At 48.5% G+C, this 13,792-nt stretch overlaps 1 protein-coding gene across 5 annotated transcripts in view; it reads right to left on the bottom strand.

Moving 5' to 3' along the window:
- Positions 1-13,792, bottom strand: part of GPR143 (G protein-coupled receptor 143) — a 73,864-nt gene that overhangs the window by 30,591 nt on the left and 29,481 nt on the right. For all 5 annotated transcript variants that reach the window (XM_055337503.1, XM_055337504.1, XM_055337506.1 and 2 more), the window contains 5 exons: positions 9,154-9,246; positions 5,901-6,010; positions 4,505-4,613; positions 3,040-3,157; positions 2,379-2,613 (listed from right to left, as the gene is read on the bottom strand). In XM_055337503.1, the coding sequence (XP_055193478.1) occupies positions 2,379-2,613; positions 3,040-3,157; positions 4,505-4,613; positions 5,901-6,010; positions 9,154-9,246 (665 nt within the window). The remainder of the gene's footprint in view (positions 1-2,378; positions 2,614-3,039; positions 3,158-4,504; positions 4,614-5,900; positions 6,011-9,153; positions 9,247-13,792) is intronic.

Raw genomic sequence — 13,792 nt, forward strand, 5'->3', positions numbered from 1 at the left:
TCGATCCCAGGACTCTGGGATCATGAGCTTGAGTGAAGGCAGACTCTTCACCGCCTGAGCCCCTGGGCACCCCAGCAGGGCCACGAACTCCTCCCTTACGTCAGCCTTGCTGAGGGCTGGCACGAGGGAGGGGAAACAGAAGGAAAGTTTGAGAGAGAGCAGCCGTGAGGAATCCAGGCCCAGCTTTCTACAGGCTGCCTTTGCTTTCTTGAGAAGCCCTGTGGCTTCTACCTTGGGGGCAGATCTGCGCGACAGCGAGCTGAGGGCACGAAAGCAGAGAGACACTCACTGATCTCGGTCATTGGTGGCGACCGGGGCAGGGACACACTGGGATGGTTCTTATTGTCATTTCTAACATTTAACTTGACTTCCAAAGATGGGCCCAACCACTTGGAAACACCAGGCTGGGAATCAAGCAAAACCGAATAGATGAAGGGAAAATTCTTTGGCTCATTCCCCAGGTGGTAGCAGGCTAACAGCAACTCCACTTGGTGGTTCTCTCATCCTTGATGAATGATTTGCTAGATAGAAAGTCTAGATAGACCAGATAGAAGGCCGATAAATGCACAGTCCCTGTCTTTTAGCTTTCACCGACTGTTTTTCTTCGAGGCTTCCAATTACAACCAGACAATACTCATCTCAGGGATTTAATCCATCGATTCATCACTATATTTTTTGGCCCCAAGAATAGACCAAGCTGGTCACCTGAAAACAAACCCCGCTTTAATGTATTCTGAATTGAAGGAATGGAAAACCAAACCAAAAAACCCCCTCTAAAGTCACTTGCAATTAGCCTTTGTGTATTTTCCCTGCTCTCAAATTCCAGCATTATTTCCGTACAAAGTTGTCTGGATTGTGTGGTGTTTGTCTTTGGCTTCACACATGTGTGTGGGTGTGTATGTGTGTGTGTGCATTTAGCTCAAACAACACGCTGGGGAAGCCAATGTTTGGATCCAAGCTTTCAGACCACCTAATTATCCTGAGACGTTGGTTCCAAACTGGGTTCACTGTGCCTCCAGGGGATATTTGTTGATGTCTAGAAACAGAGCTGGTGTCTCAATCAGGAAGGTACTACGGGCACCGAGTGGGCAGGGACTAGAGGCTGCCCCATATCCTACAGGGCCCAGGCCGGCCCTCAGGACAAGGCATCCCCCAGCCCCAAATGCCAACAGTGCTGAGAAGGAGAGACCTGCTCAGAAGACACACAGTAGAGGGGGCAAGAGGCTGACAGAGGAGACGAGCATTGCTGCTAGTCCTGATGTCAGCAGGAGGAAACGTGGAGAAGCTTCTATGTCCCAGAACATACTCAGTCAACATTCTTCAACATTCTCCCTTCACCTAACTCCGGCTCCTTTTTAAACAACCAATGGAGGGGCGCCTGGGTGGTTCAGCGGTTGAGTGTCTGTCTTTGGCTCAGGGCGTGATTCCTGGGGTCCCAGCATCGAGTACCGCATCGGGCTCCCTGCAGGGAGCTGCTTCTCCCTCTGCCTGTGTCTCTGCCTCTCTCACTCTCTGTGTCTCTCACGCACAAATAAATTTAAAATAATCTTTAAAAAAAAAAAACCCACAACCAATGGACTACCATAAAATTATAGCCACCACTTGAACAGCTAACCTTTCCTGTGCTTTGATCTGATAGCACCTTATCCAGGAAATTCAGTTTCACATGGCTAAGGAGCTGAAAATGTAGGGTTTTTAGCTAGCTCATCTTCCCACCTCAGGTTAGCCCTCACTTCAACAAAGGTGAATGTTACTCCAAGCTCCATGCACACGTCAGCTAACTGGTGGGACGAGTTAACAGGTTGCTGGGCCTGGGTGGGTTAGTATTTGGCTACCAACACATTTCACTATGTACAATTTCTCCCACGGATTTTCATGCAAATTTTGGAATTGAATAATTTCCTAGATGTCTAAAGGACCACATCAGGGTTCCCGGGAACCCAATTTGATGACCACAGAGCAGTCTGAAAAGCACAGGACTGGAGTCGTTAAATGAAAAGGACAGATCCGCAGAGTCAGCACCGGCGGACTGGCTTTTTACCTGCAAAGGCCCCACATGAGCTGGGCAAACGGAACTGTACCTGGAACCGGTTTGGAGTGACCACCGATCTCCTATGCATGAAGCCACTCAGCCAAGGCGGACACCGCTTAACAATCACACAAGGCTACGGTGCTCAGTAACTGACCGGCAGATGCCATGAAAATATTAAAAAGAGAGGTGGGTGACAACATGCCAGACTAGCCTCCATGTCAGCGACCGTAACTCCCATAGGTGTGATGACACCTGTCCCACACCACGTCACCTCCTTGGTTCGATAATGGCCTACCGGCATGCCCTGGGACTCCGCAATTTACCTGCCTCGGCAGACAGGGCTTACCTTCAGACAACATGCTGAGCGCCTCGTCGGAATTGTGCCCGCCGACACGCGCCACCTTGCCAGAGGGGGGACATTTGCGGGAGCCCTCTGGGGACAGGGAGGTCTGCTCGGCAGCAGAGGTGGTCACTGATTCCCACTGAATCTCCTTCCTGGGGCACTGAGAATCCAGGCTACATCCTGTCCAGCCATAGAAGGCCAAGGACAAGAGAAATCCTTGGGCTGGATTCAGTATTCCCTGGGAGGCGGGACAAAACGACATGGGTCACTCAGTGCGATATGGTGGGAATAAGAGCACAAAGTCCACTGGGACGCCCACTGGGCTGACTTGCTGGGAAGTGACCTGGTTGGCTGGTCTGGGGCAAGACCAAGATCGGCTTCAGGTGCTGTACCTTCCAGGGTGCCTGAAATATTTCCTCGAGTTAAATTCCCTGATATTTTGAGTCTGCCTGAAAGGTCTGATACGATGTGCCAAACTGATGTACCGGGAGTTATGCCGGTTTAATAATGATCCCAACAACGATTAGGACTAGCTAGCTAGTATTTCCAAACCTGATGGAGGTACCAAGGAACCTATTAAACTCATACATCATACTTCAGAGCAGTTCTTTTCCTTTCGACCTCTACTTTCCAAGAAAAAAATTAAAGATCAAGAGTGACCTACCATAATAAACCACGTGGTCTTGGCTGCATTTCGGACAGGTTTCAGAGAGCTTCCACTGACATCTGGTTGCAATTCAAGATAGAATAAAAGGCTTTCATTGATGATGTTCGGCAACCAACTGTCAGAAAGAAAACAACCCAGGGTAAAGAGACGATGGGATACAATTCATTTTTAAATGCTAGGGGTCAAGGAATGTGTCTTCCAAGACCAACAAATCCTGGGGGACGAGGAAGATCCACTTCAGCAGCAAGGAAGAACCAGCGCACCCAGAATTCAATTTAGGAGATGTAACTCCTTGTGTCTCAAGTCTAAAGCAGAGATCAACAAATCTGTCCAAGGGTGACTGACACTCAACACCCCATCAGGTGTAAGGTACGTCTAGCACTCTGTCAAACAACCCAAAATTCGTTTTTCATTTGAAGAGTAATGTAACATTTTGAGGGAGACCCCAACAACTCTTGCTATCTTAAGGTTTGAATTTTTGGATGTTATTGTTGGTAGACCAACGAAATTTAAAATGATGAGCTGAGTGTATTTTTAGAGGGAAATAATTTCCGTCTCTCCTAGGAGGATATCCAAACAAACCTCCTCCTATCAGGTAAGTTATTAACACCACAAAGGCACACCTTGTTTGGAAAAGTATTGATTCACCCTAGCAAAAGGTGTTCTGATTCCCATCTGTTTTGCATTGGTTACCGATCCATCTGAAAGCATCCACCTGAAACTTTGGGCAGAATGCCGGGCAATTGTGAGGCAAAGTGAGGAGAGAAAAATTGACTCTCTCTGCTTCTTGACCACACCCTGAGTCATCACACCAAAAAACATGCTCTGGCGCTTATGTCTTGTCAAATACAGGAATCCTGGGGTCAAGACTGATAGAAATGGGTAAATGTTAAAAGCTTGGTCCAGCGCTTTATTTCGGAGTTCACCTTAGCAGTGGGACTAAACACGGGGTGCACATCTGGGATGTAACAAAAGCAAACCTGAGATTTTTTGTGCCAAGGGCTTTGTATATAATCTGAGTAGATGGAAATATCTTTCCAGGACTTCATACACTGTGGACCTGCCTTCCTGTCTCATGTGTACTTCCTCAAAGGGCCCCTGGCATCCTTACAAAGATTTCCTTTCAAAGACTCTTCTCTTTGCAACTTTCAGGTCACAATCGGAAAAGCGAAATGCCAAGGTGACTGCACATCCCTTCCCAGTGGCAATTAACAAAAAATAAAATAGGGACGCTTGGGTGGCTCAGTGCCTTCGGCTCAGGGCATGATGCCAGGGTCTTAGGATCAAGTCCCGCATTGGGCTCCCTATGGGGAGCCTGCTTCTCCCTCTGCCTATGTCTCTGCCTCTCTGTGTCTCTCATGAATAAATAAAATCTTCAAAAATAAATAAATAAATAAATAAATAAATAAATAAATAAATAGTAAAGTAATGTAAAGTAAAATAAAATAAAATAGAAGGTTACCAAATAATGAAAACCAGCATTATTTTGAAAAATCGGATCTTGATTGTGGCTCCCATCCGTCTCTCGTTCTCTGTGTAAATGCCTTGTCTTCCTTTAAGTAAAGAGGCCACTGTGGGGAAAAAAGGAGAAGTGCATGGAATGTTCATTATTTATATTTCCTGAGTGACAGGGAAGGGAGTCCATGAGGATAGAAGCCCGTAAACAAAGGCAGCAGGGCATGAGGCACAGCAAGGTGTTGCCATTCCTTCTTCCCAGCTTCCAAGCTGAGGATGCAGGTTTTCAAACTTTCACTTTCAAGTCACTGTGGACTTCCACAAGAGCTGCAAAGATAGCACAGAGACTTTCTATGGACCTGAACCCACATTCTTCCAATGTCAACCTCTTAACACACGTAGGCTCACATTTGTCACAAAGAGATTAGCAATGGCGCTTCACTATTAATTAAGTTCCAGATTTTATTTGGATCTTACAAGTTCAAGAACTGTATTCAAAGGTTTATATTTTTTATTATAAATATAATGCACACTGGGGGCACCCGCATGGCTCGGTTTGTTAAGCGTCGGCCTTCAGCTCAGGTCATGATCCCAGGGTCCTGGGATCAAGCTCTGCATTGGGCTCCCTGCTCCGTGGGGAGTCTGCCTCTCCCCCTCCTGCTTTCCCTGCTTGTGCTCACTCTGTCAAATAAATAGAATCTTAGGGATAAAAAAAAAAGATGCATTTCTTCATTGTCATCTTCTCATTCTGCACTTGAGAGATCCACGGGGCTTGAGGTTGGAGGCTTGCTCCCCATCATGTTTCCCTGAGGATGCAGTGAGGACCGGGAAGTCCCCGTCCTCAGCCTAGCGGTCTTTCCAGCGCTTTCTGCTGGCTCACAACATCCTCCTTATCCAGTTCTTACCATTGCCTTTGACTCATTTCCTGTGCTCCACTTCCTGTTTCCTGCCCGACTGAGAAAAGACAGGCCAAGCACATCACAGGAGGAGCCAGGCTCTCCACAATCCAGGCCAGACTCCATCCCTCCCACCCTGCTCCTCATTCCTCTCCTTCCACTCCTCTGACCTCCACGACTTTCCAAGGGCACTCCTGGGGCCCGTTGGGCACACGCAGGGCAGACCCACAGTGAGCCCAGATGGAAATGTAAAGTCCCTCAGTCCTGGAGCTATTCACCTTGGGCAAAGAACTGGTGTAGCCTGTAATTACACAGGCTTGCTCACTTTATTAATTCAACCTGCTTGCTTTCTCCAAGCATACTGTGTACCTCTGTCTCTGGAGGATGACAAATGAGGTCGGTTGTCCCAGGATTCCAGAAAGGACCACACAGGGCATTACCTGAGCCCCAGGCATGGAGGCATACCCATGGCCATGCACCCAGAGTGCTTCCTTGTTTGTTGCTCACCTGCAGTCACGGTCTTCTGGAACAGGACGGGGTTGGCCACAAGGACCAGCAGCAGCGGCAAGTATGTGGTGACGTAGTGGGGAATGGCATGTTCCAGATCCCGCTCACACCTGGGGGAGGAAAACCAAGTCATTCTTGAAAACAAGGCTTTGCCTAAAATACACAGACTTATCTGGAAGCTGAGATAAGAGGAGGAGAGTGAAAAGGGAAATGCATAAATCCACTTCTCAGTCTACCCAAAGGAAATCTGACTCAGAGCTTATGTCTGTGAAAAGGCAATAAATCACTGAAGAATAAGGAAGATCAATCATGTTTCTATTTGTCTTCTAACTGGGAGGACCTTGAAGGCATTCCACTGTGGGAGGTTTAAAAAGGTCCCTGCTGGGGAAAGGAAAAGATAGAAACAGACAGTCTGGAATGGGGGAGTCCTCGCACTGTGTCTCTTCAAGGAGAAAAAGACACAATTCAAGTAGAGAAAGAGGCGCTCACTGAAGTAGTAAGGTTTTATTTAAAAAAAAAATTTTTTTTTAAGATTTTTTATTCATGGGATCCCTGGGTGGTGCAGCGGTTTAGCGCCTGCCTTTGGCCCAGGGCGTGATCCTGGAGACCCCGGGTCGAATCCCATGTCGGGCTCCCGGTGCATGGAGCCTGCTTCTCCCTCTGCCTGTGACTCTGCCTCTCTCTCTCTCTCTCTCTCTCTGTGTGTGTGTGACTATCATAAATAAATAAAAATTTTAAAAAATATAAAAAAAAAGATTTTTTATTCATGAGAGACAGGTGGGGAGGGGGAGCCAGAGACATAGACAGAGGGAGAAGTAGGCTCCCTGCGGGGAGCCCAATGTGGGACTCGACCCTAGGACCCCAGGATCATGACCTGAACCAAAGGCAGACACATAACCGACTGAGCCGTCCATGCACCCCAAGGACCAGAAATTCTATTGAAGGATCATGGGAATCATGTGATGCAGTGAAAAAGTGCCACACACAGGTGTGGGTTCGCCAAGGTAGGGACTATCAGCTCAGAAATGTATCCTGTATCAGAAAAAGGGCGAAGAGGAAGACAGAATCGAAGGCAGAGGGGAGAGAGGACTACTCAGGTGGAAAAGCAGACAAGGGAGCACCCCCTGTGGCTGCAGAAGGTAGAAAGATAATAATGCAACCACTCTCGTTTTAATACGCATGGGCTGGTCAACCAGAAAAACCTTCTGGGTTTTTTTTTTTTTTAAGATTTTATTTATTTATTCATGAGACACACACAGAGAGAGAGAGAGAGAGTGGCAGAGACACAGGCAGAGGGAGAAGCAGGTTCCATGCAGGGAGCCTGATGTGGGACTCGATCCTGGAACTCCAGGATCACATCCCTGGCTGAAGGCAGGCGCTAAACTGCTGAGCCACCCGGGCTGCCCCCTGAAGGGGGAAATGATAGAAAATGCCAAAAAAAAAAAAGTCAGGAAAGAAAAACACAATGCCCCCTTTTCTCGCCATCACAAGGAACGCAATATCACCTATAAATACTACCTTCCTTCTAACAGAAGTTTTCATTTGCAGCTGTGAAGGCTGAAATGTGGTCTGGGAAGACTTGAGGAGAGAAACAAGTAGAAGGGCCAGGATCTCACAGAAGGACAAAAAGTGAGCAATGGGTGAGAGGGTGAGGATGGGAGCCTGATGCAGGCCCAGGAGTGGCCTTGTAAGGTCCACGATGGCGCTCCTCACAAGCCCTGCAGCCATGGCTCCCTCATGCTCAGATGCAATATTTCCAGGAGCCCACAGGTGAAAGCGAGTGATAAAAAAAAAAAAACTCCCTTCCCAATGAAGTGCATTCCATTGCAACAGCCATGGACCCCACACTTGTCCTTTTAAAGTTCCTCAGGAGAGCAACTGTATGGATGGATCTACACAGAGCTTGGAAGTATTCACCATCAACTAGGCAACCTTACCAATTTGGAGCTGTCTGAGTAGCTGCAAGAAGTCAAAAAAAGGGGGGAAGAAGTAGTCTAATCATGGGTCAGCAAACTTTTTCTGTAAGGGAACATTTACAGTAAGTATTTTATGCTCCATGGACCATACAGCCTGTCAAAACTGACACTGCCAGGTGAAAGCAGCCATAAACTGTGCATAAACAAATGGGCATGACTGTGTTCCAATAAAACTTTATTTATAAAACCAAACAGAGGGCCAGATTCGTCCTCAGGGCTGTGCTGTGTTGATGCTTGTCTACACTGCCCTAAAATCACAAAGAGACACCTATTTTTCAGTTTTCCATTGCATGTTAGAATATACATCCTTGGGCAGCCCCGGTGGCGCAATGGTTTAGCGCCACCTGCAGCCCAGGGTGTGATCCTGGAGACCCAGGATCGAGTCCCACATCGAGCTCCCTGCATGGAGCCTGCCTCTCCCTCTGCCTGTGTCTCTGCCTCTCTCTGTGTGTCTCTCATGGATAAAAAAAAAAAAAAAAAAAAAGAATATACATCCTTGGAGGGACTGTGAGACCTACAAATGATTTGCATTGATGAGATTTTTAAGATTGAAGAAAAACCTGAGACAATTTCAGGTGTCTATCTCCCTACATCTGTGTTCAGGAGAGCTGAAAGATGGAAGAGAAGTGACAAAGTATAGCAAGCAGAGGCTCAGAACTAATTTTTTTTTATTTTTTTAAAGATTTATTTTTATTTATTTATGATAGACACAGAGAGAGAGAGGCAGAGACACAGGCAGAGAGAGAAGCAGGCTCCATGCCCAGAGCCCGACGCAGGACCCGATCCCGGGACTCCAGAATCGCGCCCTGGGCCAAAGGCAGGCACGAAACCGCCGAGCCACCCAAGGATCCCAGAACTAGCTCTTCTAGGAGCAATGCTCTGATTCTTCTAGGCCATTTGAATTCATCCTTAGGATGTTAAGTCCCCTGCTCATCCAGAGGAAGCTGGCTTGAAGAATAAAAATTAAAGAAAAGGTGTGCCCGAGAAAGCTCCATCAATATGGAGGATGCACCTAAAGCTGTGTGCACATCCTTACATGGAGGAGACACACCTAAAGCTCTGCACACATACTTGTGTATACAGGTACCTGCACAAATGTGAAGAGCAGAGGCAGGGAAATGAACTCGGGAGTACAAGGTAGTGAGCCCCTCCCAGGGGATCAGCTGGGCAGGTCTGTGGACAATAGCCTGACCTGCAAGGCGCTCACTCTGGGCCAGTGCCCATGCATTTGCTGCAAGAGAACACAATGGGTCAGGGAGCTGGGAGTCCTGGCTTACCTGGACACAGAAGGGTAGTAGAGCATGATCACTCCCTCCACGCAGAGCAGGGTGGCCAGGCCCCAGGCCATGATGTGGTAAAGGACGACGGTGCTGGAAGAGAAGCAGGACAGGGGTGTGTATGTGCGTGTGTGTGTGTCTTGCCTGAGAACAGTGATGGAGACGTCCAGCAACAGAAAGTACCAGACCCACTCCTGGGCCCCCAGTCAGGAAAACGTACACTGAGCAAACCCTTGGCAAAGCCTATCCCTCTGTTTATTTTTAAGTTAAGATGAAATTCATATAATGCAAAAGTAACCATTTTCAAGTGAGCAACTCAGTAGCGTCCAGTAAATCCACAATGTTGTGCCATCACCTCCTCTCTCCAGTTCTGACACAGGCATCACCCCAAAGGAAAGCCCGAAGGCACGGCACTCCCCCTTCCTCCTGCTCCTAGCCACCAGCAGCTGCCAGCAGCCACCAGCTTCCCTTGTGTCTCTATGGCTTTTTCCTCTTCTGCACAATTCTTGCAAATGGAGTCACACTGTATGTGGCCCTCCGAGTCTGGCTCCTTTCACTCAACATGAGGCTTTCAAGGTTGGGCAGACCAAGGCATGGGCGCCTCATCAGTCCCCCCTCGGTACCCGGCTTTCCCACAAAGTAAGGAGCTCCTATCCACCAACCTTCCCAAAGGCACTTCTGTACCTAAAAGTCCAAGGGTCTTGGTGCTCAGCCCAAACCAAGGTCTTGGAATAAACGTGTGCTCCGGGGATGTTCCAGGACAGTGGGGGGCTTTCCTTCCCTGCCTCCCTCCCCCTGCTTCCCATCATCCCCTGCATACTTAGCATTCCTGGACCATCTCTACCCTTCCCATTCTAGGCCCACACACCCCGCCTTTTCCCCTGAGGATGCAGGCAGCCAGCCCTGCAGCTGGGGTCAGAAGGCAGAGGCACAGCCATCTGTCCCTTCCAAAGCCGCCTCTTCTGTGCCGCAGGATGACGGCCCAGGGCTCCACTGGATGCGCTGGCCACAACCCAAGACCCTACCAGACGCCTGGGAAATAGTGCAACCCCCAACCCACGGGGATTTTAACTCTGAAGTTCAGCTGTGTAGACAAGGGAATGGTCAGGGATCTGAGCGAAGGGATGCCCTGTACAAGGAGACAAGAGGACAGGGAGACAGCACACAGGAAAGAGGTGCAGGAAGAAGAAACGTTTCGTAGCCCGCCCTCTGGAAGGCCCCGAGGAAAGGACTCCAGCAGGTTTTCCCTCCCACATTGGAACTGGTCCTGGAAGCCGTCCTGCCCGGCCCTGCCCCAGGCCCTGCCCCATCTCTTGGGGTTTGGGAGCTGGTGGGGTGTGTCTTGCTCAGAAGCCAGAGGCTTTGCATGAAACAAAGGAATACAGGAGCAGCTTTCTGCAAGGGTCTGGGTGGCTGAATAGTGCAGAATGTCTGCAGGCCAGACCCTAGCCCAGGCCAAGGGACCTGGGAGAACGACGCAGCCACGAGGAGCAGCAGGCGGCTGAAGGGCCTCCTCCCTCTATCTGACCACTGGACAGCTTTCAGGTCTGGGCACTCGGGGGCCCTCCCCAGACCCCCTTTCTCTCACACTCGTGCTCACAGGGCAAGTAGTGACTTCGATTAAGGGCTTTTCCCACAGTCTCATGCACCTTTTTTAAAACAAATTTTGCTTATTTGAGAGAGAGACAGCACACAAGAAAGGGGAAGGGGCAGAGGGAGAAGCCGGCCCCCGCTGAGCAGGGAGCCCGACTTGGGGCTCAATCCCAGGACCCCAGGATCATGACCTGCGCCGAAGGCAGGCATGTAACCGACTGAGCCACCCAGGGGCCCCTTCTCCTCTGTTATTATTTAAAACCTTTACCATCCCACATCTGGAACAGAAGGAGCAGTTTAAATTTTAACTTTAAATCTGTCTTAATGACCTTTCTTAGAATTAAGATTTTAAAAAAGGTTCTCCCATGCCAAAGAAAATAGCTTAGTACCAGCAGGATCTAGAAAGGAACATGGAGTTTCACCCAGCCCTACCTGCAACGCCTTGCCCCTGCCCTGGAGTTGCTCAGGACCCATCCCAGGCAGCTCCCATCTCAACTGTCACCTGCACAATCAGCTGCGCTCCGGGCTCTGGAGCAAGCTGGCTCTGAAGAGAGGAGCTCCAGGCATTTCTGCACCCACATCTCCAGCTCTGGCTCCAACACCCTGTGCCAGCTCCGAGATGCCCTCACACCAGGCAGCAGGCCTTCTGCCAGGGGAGATTAAGGGCTGGATCTCTGTGGCTCCAGAACACCTTATTTTTCTGCTGTGCTCTCTACTCTTTTTTTTTTTTTTTTTTTAAGATTTATTTATTTGAGAGAAAATGCAAAAGCGAGCATTGGGGTGGACGAGCAGAGGCAAAGGGAGAGAGAAACCCAAGCAGACTCCTGGTTGAGCCCGGTGCGGGGCTTGACCCCATGACCCTGAGATCAGGACCTAAGCTGAAACCAAGAGTCAATGCTTAACCAACTGTACCACCCAGGCGCTCCAACCCTACTACTCCCTTTTGATGGGAGAGCTCGCTTCACTCTCAATGGTCTTCCTAGCGCTGGACCCCCACCCTTACTCTTGTCCTTACAAGGCATCTGGACGCTTCACATGTTTGGACGTTTGCCTCCTGCATGCCTGGCAGGTCCTCAGAAGCTATGCTCTGTCAGCATCCCCTAATCTCCGCACACCCCCTGCATCCTGCTATAAGTGAGTTCCATCACTGCTCCAAGTGAGTTCCAAACACTCCTCTGAGCATGAGGAGGGCGTCCTGGGGCTCTGCCTGTCTTCTACATCCAGAAAGCACTCAGGCGGCCCCATCTGACCACAGTCATCCAAAGGGTGGGGGTGAAGCAGTGCACTCTCCTGTTACAGCAAGAGATACACTCTTCTTCCAGCTTCCTTTTGGTGCCCCGAGGCTCCTCTTCTCTTTACAACTGGCTGCCTGTGAGACCTCTAGTGTGTCGTAACTCCAATCCCTCTAAAACTGAGAAAGGTATCAGACAGGAACACACACTTGCACTGGGTGTCCAGGTCGAAGACCTCTCATTGCTGCTAGTTGGCAACCCAAAGCCATTTTCCTTTGTCCTTAGTAACATAACCTAGATGTCATGCCAAGTAGCAGTATGCTTGGCTAACAGACTGTACTTCCAACCTCCTCTTACAGTGAACTGTGGCCATGAAACTGAATTCTGGTCAATAATATGAAAATGCAATTGTGTAAGTAAGATCCCCAGGGAGGCTGCTTAAAGGGAGCTGGCTCAGGGGAAAACAGGCCTCTTATGCATCATTGCTCCCTCTACTCCTTCCTGTTCCCTGGAATGCAAATGTGATGGCAAGAGTTCCAGCAGCTTTATTGGGCCACTATACCTTGAAGTTGGAAGTCCTACAACTGGATGATGGAGCAAGAAGATAGGAGCTTAGGTCCCTGATGCCCATCATTAGGGCTCTGGATTGCCTACCTCTGGCCTTTTTTAGCATGAAAGGAAAATTATCTTGTTTAAGTCACTATTATTTTATGTATTTTATGTAGCCAAACCTAATCCTCACTGGTATACCTGCTGGTCCGCCTTCGACCTTCACTGGCTTCCCTAGAGAATTTTCAAAACCAAAAATATATAGGTTCTGTATGGATGTATAAAAGTTTAGGAACAGGGATCCCTGGGTGGCGCAGCGGTTTGGCGCCTGCCTTTCGCCCAGGGCGCGATCCTGGAGACCCCGGATCAAATCCCACGTCAGGCTCCCGGTGCATGGAGCCTGCTTCTCCCTCTGCCTGTGTCTCTGCTCTCTCTCTCTCTCTGTGTGTGACTATCATAAATAAATAAAAAAAAAATTAAAAAAAAATTAAAAAAAAATAAATAAAAGTTTAGGAACAAAGGTAAAAAGATGGAAGGAAGAAGCACAAAAATAAACACTAAACTTGGGCAACCCGGTGGCACAGCAGTTTAGCGTTGCCTGCTGCCCAGGGCATGATCCTGGAGTCCTGGGATGGAGTCCCACGTTGGGCTCCCCGCATGGTGCCTGCTTCTCCCTCTGCCTGTGTCTCTGCCTCTCTCTCTCTCTCTCTCTCTCTCTGTGTGTGTGTGTGTGTGTGTCTCTATGAATAAATAAATAAATAAATCTTTAAAAAAATAATAAAATAAAATAAAAAATAAACACTAAACTTCAGGCCACAGAGCCCAAGGTTAATGATAAGGACACATGAGGAATACCAATGATTTTAGAGCAAGGATTGCCCGGCATATTCTACAGTCTGAATGGGACCTTTGTTTACTGATATTGGCTTTAAAAGTGTATTTACTCAAGGGTGCTTGGCTGGTTCAGTTGGCGGAGCATGCAACTCTTCATCTCGGGGTTGTGAGTTCAAGCTCCACACTGGGTGTAGAGATTACTTAAAATCTGGGTAGGTCAGTTGGTTAAGCGTCTGCCTTTGGCTCAGGTCACAATCCCAGGGTCCTGAATGGAGCCCCCCTTTGGGCTCCCTGCTCAGTGGGGAGTTTGCTTCCCTCTTCATCTGACATTCCCCCTGCTTATTCTCTAGTAAATAAATAAAATCTTTTAAAAAAATAAAATAAAATCTTTTAAAAATAATAACAAAAAATGAATTTATTCAACAAATGGT

The sequence above is a fragment of the Nyctereutes procyonoides genome, unplaced genomic scaffold (genome assembly GCF_905146905.1).
Source record: "Nyctereutes procyonoides isolate TBG_1078 unplaced genomic scaffold, NYPRO_anot_genome, whole genome shotgun sequence".
NCBI classification, from domain to species: Eukaryota; Metazoa; Chordata; class Mammalia; order Carnivora; family Canidae; genus Nyctereutes; species Nyctereutes procyonoides.